The sequence below is a fragment of the Chaetura pelagica genome, unplaced genomic scaffold (assembly GCF_000747805.2).
Source record: "Chaetura pelagica isolate M959 unplaced genomic scaffold, ChaPel_1.0 scaffold386, whole genome shotgun sequence".
Taxonomy (NCBI): domain Eukaryota; kingdom Metazoa; phylum Chordata; class Aves; order Apodiformes; family Apodidae; genus Chaetura; species Chaetura pelagica.
In genome coordinates, this window is record NW_009953703.1 from 2,405,044 (window position 1) to 2,421,637 (window position 16,594).

A 16,594-nucleotide genomic window follows, 5' to 3' on the forward strand; every position below is an offset into this window, starting at 1 on the left:
ATGTGTGTTTAGTATGCTAAGCTGTATGAAGAATTTGGATGTGTTGTGCCAGTTCTTGTAGCATTCCCAACGCCTGTAGTTTGCATTTACAGAGCCCCATTTGAAGCCCTAAGTTGGAAGGTGAAGAGTTGGACACCATATTTTTTGGGAATTATTTTACTAATAACATTTTCAAAAATTTCTACACCAAGCAAGGAAGAAATGTTGTTTAAACATAAAAACATGGGAAGGCTTACTAATGACTGGAAACGTAGCTTTTGTGAGGGTGTACAATCTTTTGCATAATCAGGAACTACTTATATTACATTCTCTGATAATTACAATTTTAAAGTATAATTCTCTTAACTGTACGGTCAGCGAGTTGCTGCTGTTGCATGTACCTCTGCTGTTATAATTGATCTGAGACCTTTTAGAGCAGATCTACCTGGAAAACAGGGTCTCAATTTGTAGGCCCAGGAAAAGGGAGGGCTAACTAATAAGAAAAAAGTTTTATTAGGAAAGAAGAAAAATAATTTGATAGCTGAAGCATTACCCAGAGTTCAGTTCCTTGGTGTTATGCCAAGTCCCTAGCTGACTTTTGCAAATGTTGCATGTGTGTTACTAGATTTATTACTTTTGTGGCAATGTCATTTAGTTGGTTAAAATGAATACACAAAACCAAATCAAGCAATCAGTATGGAAGACAGTGCAAGACAGTAACTTACATTTTAAGAGATTAATTCCGCTTCCCTAAACAACACAGATCTACTTGGGTTAAAAAGGAAAATATATTAGTGAATTACTTTTTAAAATTGCATTCTTGCTTCACACCAATCATTGGTTCATTAACAAATCAAAGTATCAGTTTAAGCCAAGTAAAAAAAAGGTGACAAATTTGAATAAGTAGGGAGACAAGCCCTGGTGTATCTCCTGGTTTGTGTAAGTCAATGTGATAGACTGTCAAAGCACACTTAGTAATGCGGTTTCTTAGAGTAACTAATTTGGAAACCATCCAAAGGGCAAGGCTGTACTGCATCTCTGCCTAATTAACCCTCTCACTACTGCAAAAATTAAGGTATTAGAAAGAAGCAGAATGCCAGTTTCTCCTCCCTCAAATTCAAACCAAGGTCCTCTGTGATTCAAATATGATGTGCAATATTGCTGCTTTTTCTTAAGTTAGCTGTCAAGTAATTTTGGGGCAGTAACTGACCAAATGTAGCTTGGGGCTGAAGCTAGTCCAGACTGCAGCCGGATTCTAGCCTGCCTTCCACCTCTGTTGCCCCCCTGTCTGAAAAATGTCATTACTGTCAGCACAGTGAATGATCATCAATCCTAATTCAGATTCTCAGTTAACTGCAGCATGGGAGCTTAATTAAGAATAAACCTCACTGCTAAGCATTATCCACAGCAGCACAGTTTATTTTTGTAATTTATACCAGTTTTAAAAGCATACAACTGTCAGCACCATACAGATACTCCTAGCTCTTTGGTTTACAGCACTAGTCTTATCTGACATTCAAGTTTGTCTTCAGAAGTGCAGCAACAGTTCATTGCAGTTGCATGCATCCTGTATCATGACTAGGCTTGGGTGCTTTACCAGCAAGACTGAAAAATGAAAGAAAAAAAAAAAAGAAAGAAAGAGCAGCAAACACTATAGTATTTGTGCCCTGGACCAAATGTTAATGCTTCTTAATCATCTCTTGAGCAAGATCCACTTTCAACCTGACAAATTTTGACAAATGGAAAACATCACAGAACATCAAGGAGTTACAAGTGGGATAAAAACCAAACCTTGCAAACAAGGGACTTGCAAACAGTCAGGTCTCAACGCCAGCCCTACAGGCCTAAATACACAAGGTGGACACAACTAAAAGTAGGCTTATATATGTTGTAAAAGGAACATAACTAGATACATTTTAAAGAGGCAAGAGGCAACTTCATTTACACTGAAGTTTTCAAATGTGAATAGTGACTTTGGTCTCAGGTTTCTGAATAAGAGAATTCAAAGGGACTTAATTTTCAGAATGTTTTGGAAATTTGGCCCTTTTGAGTGTTTTGGTCTAGTCCTGAGAAATAAGGCTTCCAAAGTGAAATCACATTGACATTGTGCACTTTATGTTTGTACTTGTTTACATTGATAGCCAAAAATACCAAAAACATACTAAACATGACTAGGACATTGAATAGAGGCAGCACCTCAACCTTCATGAAGACTGAGCTGTAGAAACACTAAAGGGATTGAAGTAAGTCCTTTTTCAGCTGGAAATACATAAAAATTCCAGCTACAGTAATATTTTATGACCTGTACCATAAAAGTGGTTGGATTAATTTTCTCCAAACTCCATATAAACATGCTTTGTTTCAGGGCTAAATACAGGAAATTACCACCTGCACCAGTTTTCTATGGAAAAAATGTGATGGCACTAAAATAGAGATTAATAAAATAAGCTAGTTGCAATTTTAATTACAACTCCCTTAGACATCCAAACAAGTTAGTACAAGATTAGCTCAAAACAACAAACTTGTCAAATGTGAAGTTTTAAGGAACAAATGAGTGTCCTAGCGTGATAACCTAACTATTTTTTCCACCTTAAGAGGGAAGTGGTTTGTATTACTAGATAGGAAAAGGATTTAAAGCTATTTCAATAGCACAAGGGAAAAAAAAAAAAGTCATTCTGTGAAAAGCATGTTGCATATTGAAGTACCTTATCCAATTCATCAAGCTAAACAATTATTTTTGTGGTTTAACAAAACTGAACTCCCATCCACCTACCACTGCCCTGTACCACCTGGGTATTGAAACACAATGTGTGCTCTACAGAAAGGCCAGCAGGATTAGAGATAGCTGCAGGTAGAAACACTTAAGCATTACAGCACAGTATTGCTCATTTCATTCTTTGCAGATATTCTGCTTTTCTTTTAATGTCATTTTCTAAGTGTATATGTGTGAGTGAAATAAAGAGATTTCACATTATCCCTTTACCACTGTTTCACTTTATACCAATCCAGTGTTACTGAAACATGAGGCTGTAATTTGGCAGCTATGTGGAGGCTTTCAGTATATTCCCAGGCATGCTGTTATCATCTACCTGAATCCAACCTCAGGTCCGTGTGGTTTTGAGTGTTCCCAGAGTATGGACCTTCTATTTGTTTTCTTAATTTTTAATTAATTTTCACTGTAATATCATAAATAACACTGAATCTGTTCACAGTGCAAGGATGCTTGTTACACTTGATTACACTACATTAATTAAAAAATAAAGAAATTGCAGCCTTTGGTGGAATAGATAATAGCCAGATTTGTTTGACTTTTATGGTTATTCTTCCAGTGCTTGTTCCTCAGCCTTTATAGTTATGATGTTCCCAACCAAATGAAACATATTAAGTTACTGCAATATCATTTAAGTCCCCACCTAATTACTTTTGCTGCTATTTGCTTTAAAAATGGCTTTCATGTTAAATGACAGGAAGCTCAAATACACTAGAGAACTGGAAGATTTGTTGAGAACACTTGAGCATGCTAGTTTTACATACCATAAAGTGTATTTATTTGCTTTCTAAAACATGATCCAAATCTATGGAACAAATATAGTTCCAGGGTTTTTGTATGCAGTCCCAAGGCTTAAGCATTTTAAGGAACTGAAAGGGGCAGAAGTGTAAAAGCCAGGAAGGTACACATGGTATTGTTTAGATGAGTTTTTACCCTGCACTAGAGACAGTATGAAATAGCTCAACATCAGAAATTAACAAGACTGTAAAGCAGAAATATTTAAATTCTCTGCACACTGTAAACATCGAGGCCTCTCTGATGCTTCCACAGTCCTGTTAGTTTTATCTGTGTGGCTCCTATTGGCATGTCCAGATCAAAAAACTGTAACTGCCTGTTTAGCACAGAGGAAGACTTACTAAGAAAGGGTGATGTGCCTGTAGTTGTAGGTAAGTATCAGATTAAGGACTAGAATTGAGCTGGCTTATTAAGTGCCCAAATCTTTTCTTCTAGGGCAATTTGCGCTCAGGTTTGCAACTTACTTGATAAGAAATAGATTTTTGCTGGGCCTTGTTCCTCCCCTTCGTTTGTGTGGATTGCTGTTCTCCATGCTTACCTTTCTCAGTTAACTTTATTCTCTCTGGTTATTATGGGGAAAGTTTATCAAATTAAGCAAATGATGCAGCATCCTTTGGAGATTGATTTGATGTTAATTTAGTTCTTCTGTCACTCAGAGTAGATGGAAGTTCTCAGATATTGACTACTCACGTACATCTATAGAAAACCTTGTCCTCATATGTGTTAGCCACAGGAGGCAGCTGCTTCTGTGTTATGACATCTGTCATTACAGACCTGAAATCTATTAACTACTTTTACAGGATTAAAACCATAATCTTAAACTAGCACTGGAAGTCAGCAACAGGCAGTGCTGGAACCTGTGCGTTAGTAATGTTCTCTCTGTGCTATTCAGAGGAGAGGAACATTATAACTGGCATTAACTGGGTTTATCATCATCTTTGGGTTAGGGTACAGTATATTAGAGCAATCCAACCTGAGGAGGAAGAATTATATGCCCTCATTCCAGTAGTATATTCAGTCAAGTGTCAGCTTAAGACCTGCAATGCCAAGTACCATCCTTTTAGAAAAGGAGCCAGGGACATGAAGTAGATTTGTCAGGCTTGAAGCTGAACATTTTCCCCTTTGTTTTAGGGGAATATCTGGGTGGAAATCTACCTTTATGCACATAAAAACCTGTCATCACAGCATTTTGCTGAATCAAAGCCCATATACCTAATTTATTAGGCTACACTATTCCCAGACAGGTAATTTTTCTCCCAAATACTTTGATTCATCACATGAAGGATTGAAGAACTGAACATGCATAGAATTGTTCTTGCCACTTCAAGTGTTTGTCTGTTAGGGATAGGATTTTTTGCCTAGAAGACGAAAATTAATGCTGGTTTAGGCACCTAAACTCTTCGCTTTTCCTCTGTAAAATGTTCCTAAACATAACTTTTACCACAAGTTTCCACCTACAGAATTACAAGTGCATCTTTTAGAAAGCAACAGCTTCAAGAAGGGAACAAGCAGTTGCTCATTTACACAGCATATCAGTGCCTGTGCTAAAGATAAAAAAAACAGGAGCAGTCCTTTATGGTCTCTGATCAATTTCCATCTTTTTTACTTATATAGGGAAACATTTAAAAATTATGAAGGGCAGGATAACATAAATAAATGCTTAAGAAAGATGAACATCAGTAGTGGTTCTTTGAGAAATTCTAGTATTTGTGTTATTTTGAAGTTTTTTTCACACATTTGAAGGAATCCAAACTATTAATATATTTTTCATCCAGGTTTTAGAAGACTCCCAGAAATTTAAACAAGTGCACTGAAAAAGTTTGTGTTTGTAAACATTTATTTTCTTGAACTGAAAAAGGCTTGCATCAGCACACATTGTACAGCCTTGCAAATTACACAAATTGAAAAAAGTTTGTTTCATTTATGTGCAATGAATCTTTAATGTCCAGTGAGCATCTGTAAATGATGAAAACTTAAACCATTAAAAAGGTTTCCAGCACTTATCAAACAATAATCATAGCGTGAAAAGGAAGAGAAAGAGATCCATACTGGTGGGAACACAATTAAAGTGCAAACATTTTGTCACTTGTGAAGATACAGTTTAGTTTCTTCACATTTTTGCTAAAAAGAAGAAATATTAAAATGTGATTCAGTGAACATTCTTTGTAACCTATTCATATTCCCCTTTAAATAATGATTAAACTCGCTGGATCAGAAGCAAATCCTTCAAGGGTACAACATCCTTGTTACTTCTTTTGACATTGCTCAAATGAATCTCAAAAGAAAATTACCATCTAAGGAGTTATTAAAATTATGGGGTTTTTTCTTAAAAAAAAAAGAAAACACAAGGGATAAAGAACAGGTTAACTTGAGCATCTGGGATAGTTTGCTAGAAAAATGAGTGTAATTCCTTGAAAGTGGTTCTCTTTTCCCCTCCACCAATCCTCAGGTTCCTGCCTTGGAATGGACAGCTGTGTGCTGGCTGTGAAAAGGGATTATAAAATACAAATCTGAATATGGATTTTTATGAACGTTTGCTGTACAATAAAACTTTGGATCTGATACAAGAATTCAAAAATATAAAACAAAACTACTATAAAAGTAGGGGACATTTCAACAGCATTCCTTGTAGACAGCTGCCTGTCTCAAAGATGATTCCTTGCTATTGTCTGGGATTAACTCTGTATTTTTTTTCTTCATCTTGCTGGATCACTGGGTTATTTATTCTTCAATGGCTAATGTCATAAGATAACACATCCCAGGAATCTCTATGAAGAGCGCAGAAACCCCACAACATCAATCCAACTGAGGAGAGGACATGGAAGTAGTAAAGGCTGAGTGTCCACTGATGTAACTACTACTGAGAACTAGCCCTTTCCAGAACATGAAAGTCGTAGTGCTTCTTGCTCGTTCTCAGCCTGAACTTGTTCACTGAGGTACTACTTTGTTTCTTCAATGCGTTCTGAGCAGCAGACATTGTAGGGAACGTAGCTAGAACCGTGTAGGTGGAAGCCAAGTCACTGGGTTTAGATGGCTCAGTGTTCACGCTGCTATGGTAACGACGATGGTTCTGCTGCTGTGTTTGTAGACACGGCGAATCCCTTAGCCACCGAATCTTGGCACCAACTTTTAAAAGTTCTCCAAATAGTTTTTCTGCTTCCATACAAGTTATGCCTTCTGGCAGTTCAGTAATTTCTAGAACTTTTCCCACAACTGAAAGAAGAACAAAATTGAATCTCAATTGGTCATTGTAGTTAGAGATACAATAAACATGATGGAAAGTGTGTTATTTCATACAAATCTCCAGTTGGCTGATACTATACACACAGACATTCAATTTCTGGTATTCTAGAGAGCCTTTTGCTCTCACATTTAGCACTGCTTACAGCTACAAACATAGAAATAAAAGCTAAGAATACAGAGGGTCCTCAAAAGAGCGAGGGGAAAATAATCAACACCTAATTTTGTAGCAGGTTTGTGAACTCACTACAGCATCCCACTGGCTTTGCCTGTTAACTCCACACATCACCATGCTAAAAATCTAGCCTGTCTTCTCTCAAAAAAATCCTCTCCAGTAAATTGTTAGAAAAAGCTGATCTGTTAACTTTCTGCAGAGTTGATAGTAGGTAAAACTTGCAACAAAAATTCTTTGCAGTGTAGATATGAAGACAGATAATACCAGGTTTTATTTAATTGGCATCTTTACCAACTCCAAGGAGGTAATCTGTAAGTCTCATACATCCCTCAAATCCATGTGCTTATTTATATTAGAAGGGGAAAAAAACCAAACACTAATTTGTGGTTTACATTTGATTTCACGTTTTATGCAAGTAAAAGGAAGCACAAGTACGTAAATTTAAGAATATTTAACGTAACAATATAATAGAACTTAAGTCCAGTTCAGTGAAAAACTTACTGTCCAATCTCACTCTTCTCTGGTCTTTTCTCTAGCCTTCAAAACTACATTTTTTGTCATTTAACCTCCCCCTTCCCCTCTCGATAAATCAAGTCTTCCTCTCCAGCTCTGTTTTTCCAGTATTTGCCATGTCCATTTCTGTCCAGTTCATCTTTATTTTGGCCCTTTTTTCACCTGTGCTTTTCTTGTTACATTCCCAGCCCATCACCATAATTAATTTTTCTGGACCACTGCAAGCAATCAGCAAATCCATACCTGGTTCTCCTGCACCAAGATCGGCTGAAGCAGCCTTCTTTGCTGGTTTCTTTCCCCTGTTTCCATGTCTGTTTCCAGGCTGACACTGGAAAGATTGACATAAGATACATACTTTAATGACAATACACCCTTATCTTAAAACTTGTAGGTTAGCTCAGTGAAAAGGGTGCAGAGGAATGTCTGGAAAATCACATGCTCTACCACGGTACAGAAAAGATTTTAACGTCTAATTTTAGTCTTGGAGTTTAGCAGTCCTGCAGTCAGGCACATTGAGTCCTTGTCTTCAGAAGAAAGGGAGGAAAAGATGGAAAAAACCCCACCAATCTTAAATCTTCTTGGAAGGACACCCTTCCACCCCCTCCCTAATCCATCAAATATTCTCTCTGATCTTGGGTATAAATAAAGAAGGTGAAGGTAGGGGGTCTGTGTGTTTTCCCCCAAAATTAAATAGATGGCAGAACTTTGCAGCTTGGTTAACACTATAATAATTTAATTTTGTTTTGCTTGTAAGAAACAAACCCACCCTTTGTTTAGAAATACCCACATGTATTTTCTTCTTCCATTATTGTTATTCAAATAAAAGAAAATCCTTTTGGCAAACATTCTGTGATTTTTGGAACTGCTGGCAAATTAAATAAATCCATAATCTACACTGTGCCTAAAGCAAAATTTCAGGAAAATGTTTCTTTGTTTTTTTAAAATACAACAAAGAAGAACAATGGGAAGTAGCACACAATAAAACTGTTACTGGAGAGCAAGCACCTTCCACCCAATTTTCTAATGCAATAACATTCTCCTGTTCATGGTGGTTATAATGGTAGTTTTGTTTTTTTCCAGTATCGCTGGGATTTTATTCTTTTTAATACCTGTTGGCTTGTTACTTGTCCACGTAATAAAGATGGTGGATTGTATTGCAGGGGTTGGCCAAGCAATGGGTATCTGGCATCTCCTTAAAGAGAAAGGTAATTAGAAGGCTTTTTGTTATGCTAAATCTTCCTCCTTCCTTCCTTACACAGAATCAAGCAGAACAGCTATGCACAAAGTAGTGTATTTGGCTAGGCTAACAAAATAAGATTTGGGATTAAAGTAAACAACTGTAAGCCAGTCATACTGATCACAAGGTGAAAAGGTACAAGCTTTCTTGCAGTTAAAAACTACACCGAAAACCACAAAGTTTTTCTTCATTGTAGCCTTATCTAAATCCTCTTATTTAAAAATGAGCTTAATAAGGTGGAAACTCCTCTCATTCTACTTATTTAATGATTTTCATGGTTATATCCCTGATTAGAGGCAGGTACATGTTCACATTCCTACTTGCTCCAAGGATCCACAAAGACAACAGAATAGAAGTTTTTAGTAATCACAGAAGATTAAGACAGTTGAGAGTGATACTTTATAACAGGCAACCTGGAATTTTTACAACATCAGAATGCAAAGCAATGAAAAGATTATGTAGCAGATAAGACAAGGACAGACAAGAAAATAAGAATTTATTTTATCAATAAGACAGAATTTTCTGTAAGTTTTGCTTTCAAGTAAATATTTCAGTAAAACAGACTGATCAATTTTGAGTTTGGGAACTATACCAGGATTTCTTGGCTCACTGACAACAAGGCTTTTTTTACAATTTGATTTTAAAATGTTATCAACTATCACATCTCAGTGAAAACTCCCTATTTTCTGTTTCTCTGTTAACATGGCAGCAGAGTACTGATATTCTTCAGGGAATTATTTCTGTCTTTGACTGGATACTACCTGAAACACTAACTGAAGTAGCAATACTATTGGCTAGAGGCTTTAGTTCCATCACACTAGTTTTTCTACAAAGGAACAGAGAATTCTTACTGGCAGTGGTTTGATTCCGTGTATCATCAGCTAACAACTATATCCTTTCCCCCAGCTAGTTCCACACTGTTTATCTTTGTAGCTCTAAAAGTATATCCTTTGTGACAGGACATGTCAAGTTTTGATTTATGGTTAAAACTTGAAGCTTCATTATATCTAACATTATATTAATACTTTCAAAGCTGAAATGAGGAATTTCACATACAAGGAAGCAAGTTGGATACAGAAGCTCTCACAGTAACAAGATCAATCCCCTGAGAACACAGGGGACATCATCAGTGCAAAAAGTTAAGGTGAAATTTTACATGATCCTTGAGTGGGTAATGTGATGTTCCTACTTCAATAGCATTACTACTAAAGTGAGCCACAGTTTGTAAGAAAATCCTCCCTTGTATTTTGAAACATTCAAATAGGAAAACAAACACATTCATTAACTAAAACTATACCTTGTCCAGGGACAAAAGGTCTAGAAAACTGGGACACAATAGAAAGAGGTGTTAATGTGGGACGGATGTTCTTCATGTTTGATAGCTGCGCTGGTGCTGGTGACTGGGCCGGTGAGGTGACAGGACTACCTAGTTGAGGACTATGCTGCAACTAGAATAAACAAGTTAGTGTTTTAAAAGTACCTACTTGAACAAGGCAAACAACACCTACAGCATTCAAAGACTGAAGTTAAAATAGCTATAACAAATATTACCAGAGTGAATTTTTATTCCCCAAAAAAGAACTTATGGAAAAACATGCAAAGATGCAATTTATGCAAATATTAAGTCATCCTGAAAAACAAAAAACCCTCATACCTGTGCAGCACTGTCTAAAGTGCTAAGTTCTGTGGACTTCTGCCCCCTTTGATGATCACAGTAATATTTATTCTGTTTCCACTGTGGAGGTGAGTGGTTCCGAGGCTGAGGATTGCTAGGTATATTTAGCTGCATCATTACTACTCCCCCACCTGGTGGTGGTGCTACTGCTACAAGACAAGAAATCAGTAGGATACAGTTCATCATACATATCTGTTTTCATTTTAGCAGAACAGACTTGCATTAAACAAAAAACAAACAGGGAAACAACATAATCAGTGTTTTGCTAAATAAGTTGCTGAATTGCAGAAAACCAGAGCAGTATCTTCTGCAATTACATTCCCACTAACAGATACATCTGTTAGGGCTTCTCAGAACTAGGAGATAGTGGAATCACCAATACTCAGTATTGAGAATACTTTTGAAATAAATACTTTTTGTTGGCTGTATTCAACATCCAGTGTACTTAGTCAGAGCAATGTGTTCCAGAATGTGTGATATTAAGCAAAAATATGCTTCACTTAAAAATGTAAGATACCTAGTTAGTTTTACATTATATACAGCAATATGGACTCAAAATGTTTTCTCTGATATGATGAGATACCTGGGAAAGACCTGGAATCAATCTCCAGGGCAAAATGACCCTAATTTCCAAGTTCTGTACAGAAACATTTTTCTGGACAGAGACTGCTCGTGGATTCCCATGTCCTATACCACGTGGCTGCTGCAGTAGTTACAGCCATGCAGTATGAGGAGAACAGTTCAACAGCCAGCACTGTTCCCTGGAGGAGCTGTGATGAGAGGCTGTCCAAGAGAGAAGCTGTCTTCCCCCTTGACCTGGCTCTGTCCCAAGTAATTTATATAATGTCCTGTTTACTCATAAATGGTTATTTGCCATTTCCTTCTCTGCTCTACCCACTGTTTACAGAATTTCTCAGAAACCACAATTAAAACACATGGTTTAAACATAATTTAATCATCCATTTTTAAAGTGGGACACTAGAGTCTTCTCAATTTACTACCTACGTCATAGCATCAGTTAGGAACAGTCAGATACAGATTATAAAACACATTCTTCTTGTATTCTAAAAAATGAGCTATTGTTTTCACTGTCCCTGGCCTCCACAAAAAGAAACATGGCTCCATCAAAAAGCCAACCAAATAATGTGGAATAATAAACTCAAAATACTAAAACTATATTAGCTTTTGTAAGTTGTATTCTGAAGTATTTACTCTATTGATATTTATAAAAATAATGAAGTAATATTAGCCATGTTTTCACATCTATTTTTCATGGCAAAAGATTCTAGCCATGTGTTACAGATTGAAACAGAAGCATCAGGTATCTGGCCAACTTGACCAGAGGATACATACTTTAGAGTCCCTGCAAGAGCCATGCTGCAAGTATTTCTACTTTTTTCATAGCAAAATCAAATAAAAAACTCTGTTTATGGGTATCTACTACATATTCACAATAATATATAGCACAACAGTTTCAAAGTGGTAAAGCCACTTGGAACTTGACATATATAAATCTGAGATGTACCAGACAAACATCTAGATACATTCTACAATTTATACAAAATGCTTCAATTTTAACATTTTATGCATGCATTCATAAGTATTATAAATTACACTTATTTATATCTTACTGTTTTATAATGTATTCTTTTATTCTGCAGCACTCTTAGAATATTCTTTTGAATATTATCTCTGTGAGAACTGAACACCCAAAAAACCCCACGCTTATCTTTCTTTCAAAATCATTTCTAAAAACGTCACAAACTGGAAATGCTATTTAAACTGCAAAACAAACTGTACATCCAGAAGAACTTGTTATTTCTACTACTTCTAGTTGCACAGCATTTCAGGAAATGAAAATAAATTTATTTTTTTTCTATACAAGCATCCTGACCAAGTGAAGTGTAATATAATGCATAAAGTCAGTTTGCAGACGTTTTACCTCATGGATGTCAAAACCCATGAGAAGGGAAACCCAGAAGAAACCCTCGAGTTTTGCAGTCTAGTCCTCTGTAACTTTTTCAAATGAAAAGAAACAACTCCACAAAATATGCTGTCATCATCTCAGTACCACTGAAAACCATGCTTTTCTATATTCTCTCAAAATCAATTCTCCTTGTGTCACAGAGGTCTTCTTTCCCATCCCCCAAATTTTTTTAAGTCACAGTTTAACAGGTTAGAATTAGACCTTCAAAATCATCACTATCAGGATAGGAGGATAGAACAAAATACTGTGAGCCTGATTTTAGACATCATGAAGAGACAGTCTTCCAGAATTAAAGCCAAACAAACTTGAAGCAAAATAGAAACAAACCCAAACTGCCCATGGACTCTAATGCACTGCTAATCCAGCTATTTTGCCACTTACCTGCATGTTATCTATTTACTAATAAACAGGCTCTAAAACTATCTTCAAAGATTAATGTTTGTAAGAAACACCAAATCTATACTGGAATCTAGGTCACTAACCTAGGGTTAATATATTGCTTGCTTGCAGAATACTGAGTTAGCAGTATTTGAGATTACGCCTTTTGGGGCAACCAAATCTCTAATGTATAATATTCCTTACTGGTGAAATACAGCACCACTATAATCACAGGATTGTTCTCTAACTTCTTTTGGAGGCTAACCCGAGTGCTCTTAATTTCCTGACCAGTCCATCAATGTTATGGTTGGAAATTCAGCATTTTTAGGTGTATGGGTATTAGCATTTATAATATTTCAAGAATAGGACAAGCTCTGTGTCACCACTGTTTTCACAAGCCATGGAGGCTTTTATATATAAAAGTATACATACATCTTCTAAAAATTACCCAAATATTTAGTAGATGAAAACATTCCAAACCTGATTTAAGTGCTTCTGTTAAGTGACACCAATCTGCTGAAGGCTGCCTCCAGGCTGCCCCCATGAAGTTGGCTACTGTTACATCTAAGTTTCAAGTTGTCATTTTAAAAGTTACAATAATAGCAATTCAAATGAAGATTTATGAAAAAAAGTATTTGCAGAGATAGCACTCAAGCTGCAGTTGTTCTAGGAGTTAGCCATGAAATCAGTCTGATTAATTTACAACAGATTTGTAGACAGAATGGCTTAGATGAAAATCCCCATAAAATATACCTTTTATTGGCTGCATGATGGAAAGGCCAGTGGGCGAACTTTTACATGATGAGGGTGGAGACACTATGTTGTAGTGTACAATGGAAGCAGCCTGTTGTGGCTTTGACTTTGATGAAGGTGGCAATAATGTAGGAGGTGATGGCTTCTGACTTGAATGGTTGCTATAAACTATGAAAGTAAAAGCAGTAAATAGGCTATCATTAAAAAAAACGAACCAAAACACCCCACATAGCTTTGGAGTATTTAATTTTGCTTTTCAGCAGGTCAAAAAGCTACCTCTCCTCTCTGCCCAAACCCAGAATTTTGAAGAGTTTTTACTCGCTTCTCAAGAACTCTTAAGAAAACAGATACTCCTTTTCCATTAAGTGAGATCTAGAATGCTTCTTGAGTAGAAAATCCAAGTATGCTGCTCCCAAAATGTACCTTGCTCATTTTACCAAACATAAACCCAAGTCTCAAAATGTTCAGACCCATGTAGTTCTTCAGGAAAAGATGAAAGTCATTCTGTTGACAACTTACAGTTCCCATGTCTGTCTCAACACTCAAGCAAACATGCAAGGCATTACAATGTATGTTACTGCAAGTAACTTGAGAGACTTAGGTGATAAACAAATTGAGATGTCACGTTAACCTGCCTCCAATATAATTTAAAAAATGGAACACAGAAGAAAACATAATGCAGTAGTTAATTCTAAACCAAACTTATTACAAAAAAATCCAGTCACCCAGCATAATAAAAGCTACACATTATTTAAGTCTTTTATTTAAAAACTTTATTCCCCTAACCTGCACACTGCTGTCCTTGAAGATGCTGTGAATTGCAGGGTGAGGTTGTTCTAGGAAACTGTATCTGCTCTGATCCAGGGGGCTGCAGATATCCTACTGATGAACTGTAATAATAAAAAAAAAGAATATGACTAACAGGCACTTATGCTACATATTTATTTAACCATGACTGTTGCATTTGCCATCTACATGTATTGAAAATCACTGAGATTATTAAATTTTTAATCTCTAAAATTCTCACCTACTGCCAAATCTACTCATTCTTCCAAAGACTGATGTTTCACGTCTCTTCCTTGAGCAAAACTTATGCCCTGCATGTGTTAAGAAGCTATTTTTGTGTCTATAGCACTGTATTGCTATAAAGACATGTAGAATAATAATAAAAAGACGGTTTGTTGTCCTTACCAATTAAGCAGAATTACATCTCAGTTAAATGATTACCGCAGAACCTGACATGAGGATTCAGATGAAGTCACTCATCTGGAGGCTGGCCCCATGCTGCTCAGCTGGCTCATTAGCACTCCAAGGCAGCACACCTCTACTTCAGTGTAAACTAACACAGCTGAAAGGGCTGATTGCCCTTCCATGGCTTTACCAAATAGGGCATATAGGGAAAGGAACATGTCTCCTGGAGATAAACAACCTTACACTTGTCATACATAGGAAAAGGGTAACTGTAAAAAGCTGATTTATACCACGTATTTTTCAGGGCATTCAGGGGAAAAGCAGGTAACAGAAAAGCAGATTCTCTCATACCACTAACTGATCATACTGCCAGAGCCAGAACATCAAGTTGGTGGACTATAATGGCGCCTATAGAATCCTGTATTTAATTTCTGTACTAACAGATAAAGTGTACATTCTGAGGGAAGAAGAAAAAAAGTATTTTAGTATTTCATACTGTGGAAAAAAAAGGAGGTGCCATCTGTTGGATTTACCATTGTTACTTATGTTGTCACACAAAGTTTGTTCCATCCTTTGTCCCACAGTTCAATTATATATTTTTAACTCAAACATTCCCTTCCATTAACGGACACAAAGCTCAGTGAAATCTAAAGCAGATTTGGTAGCTGCACAGGCTGTGTGTTCTCACACAGCTTCTCATCTGTCTACTGATTAAAGTTTTCAAGAATGACCTGTAGGTTAGAGACTATTCCATTACTGCAGAACAGCATTCTGTGTTCCTTGTCAAAGTGCTGCAACAAAACTATTTTGATAAAAGCAAGATACAGTCATTAGCTCTTAGTCTGCTCCAAATTCCTAACCAATGTTTCCCTGTGCAAAAAAGAGGGGCATTATAAATGATGAAGATCAAGCAACAAAATTTACTTCAGAAAAATCTGGGATTATGTCTATCTAGGACTTCACTAAACCTCAAATATAACTAGAGAAGGATAAAAAGAATCTTCAGTTGCAAAGAACAATAATTCAGATTTAAGCAGATGAAACCTCACAGCAATGACAAAAATACTACTTAAGTCTCTGCACTTAGGAAAGGATGAGGTATTTTTAAATGATGCACATTTGTAAGTTCCAAAAACGAAAAGAAAAATTTGTAACCAGCTTTAATCCTAATGAATTCTTTTAGGTGTCTGCCTATCTGTTCCCTCACAAATACTCCATTAAATTGTACTGGGGACACAGATGTATACACAGGGAGGTATGTAGATGTAGATCAATTTGCTGTTATCAAGGTAGGTAAAAAAAGTTCTTTATCAAGCAAAAGCCAAGCATAGAAACAAGTTCCGTATACTTATTTCATAGCCAGCTTTGTGCCAGCAGGCCGTGTCAGCAACGAAGTAAACTAGCTTCTTCCAGACAAAGCTCCAAAAAAATAAGTCAGTCTTTTTCTGGGATTCAAGTTATCTTTTTTTCTACACCTTATTAAAGTAGTATCTTTGAAAAAAACAGTGAATAAGGATATCCATCTTAAATGTTGCTGCAAAAAGGCATTGCTACTGAACACACTGGTGTTTCAGGTACAAGAAAAGAAACAGAGAATGCTTAAGATTCAGAACTGTAGAAAAGTGTTGCTGAAAGTGATAAGGAAACAATGTTTTCCAGTCTAACAAGTATGTCCTAATTCAAGCAATACTGGTTGTTTTAGTTAATTGCATAAAAGCAACAACAAATTAAGTATCTGTAAGTCTGCCTTTAAAATACATTTTAATATATGCAGTATTATAGAGGATCGTGTTAATTACTACACTGTAATTAAGCCTAGCTGCTGAGAAATCAAGTAACTCAATTAAACTCACCTTAAATTATTTTGTTGACCTGATGGAATGACACTGTAGTAAACTGGC

The 16,594-nt window shown here is 36.4% G+C and overlaps 1 protein-coding gene across 1 annotated transcript in view; it reads right to left on the minus strand.

Moving 5' to 3' along the window:
* Positions 1-5,363: 5,363 nt before the first annotated feature.
* The window catches only part of R3HDM1 (R3H domain containing 1), a 49,579-nt gene continuing 38,348 nt past the window's right edge, over positions 5,364-16,594 (minus strand). The window contains exons 18-24 of the mRNA XM_010000393.1: positions 16,547-16,589; positions 14,289-14,392; positions 10,364-10,527; positions 10,007-10,151; positions 8,582-8,664; positions 7,716-7,800; positions 5,364-6,757 (exon numbers count right to left, since the gene is read on the minus strand). Of these exons, the coding sequence (XP_009998695.1) occupies positions 6,402-6,757; positions 7,716-7,800; positions 8,582-8,664; positions 10,007-10,151; positions 10,364-10,527; positions 14,289-14,392; positions 16,547-16,589 (980 nt within the window). The 3' untranslated portion in view covers positions 5,364-6,401. The remainder of the gene's footprint in view (positions 6,758-7,715; positions 7,801-8,581; positions 8,665-10,006; positions 10,152-10,363; positions 10,528-14,288; positions 14,393-16,546; positions 16,590-16,594) is intronic.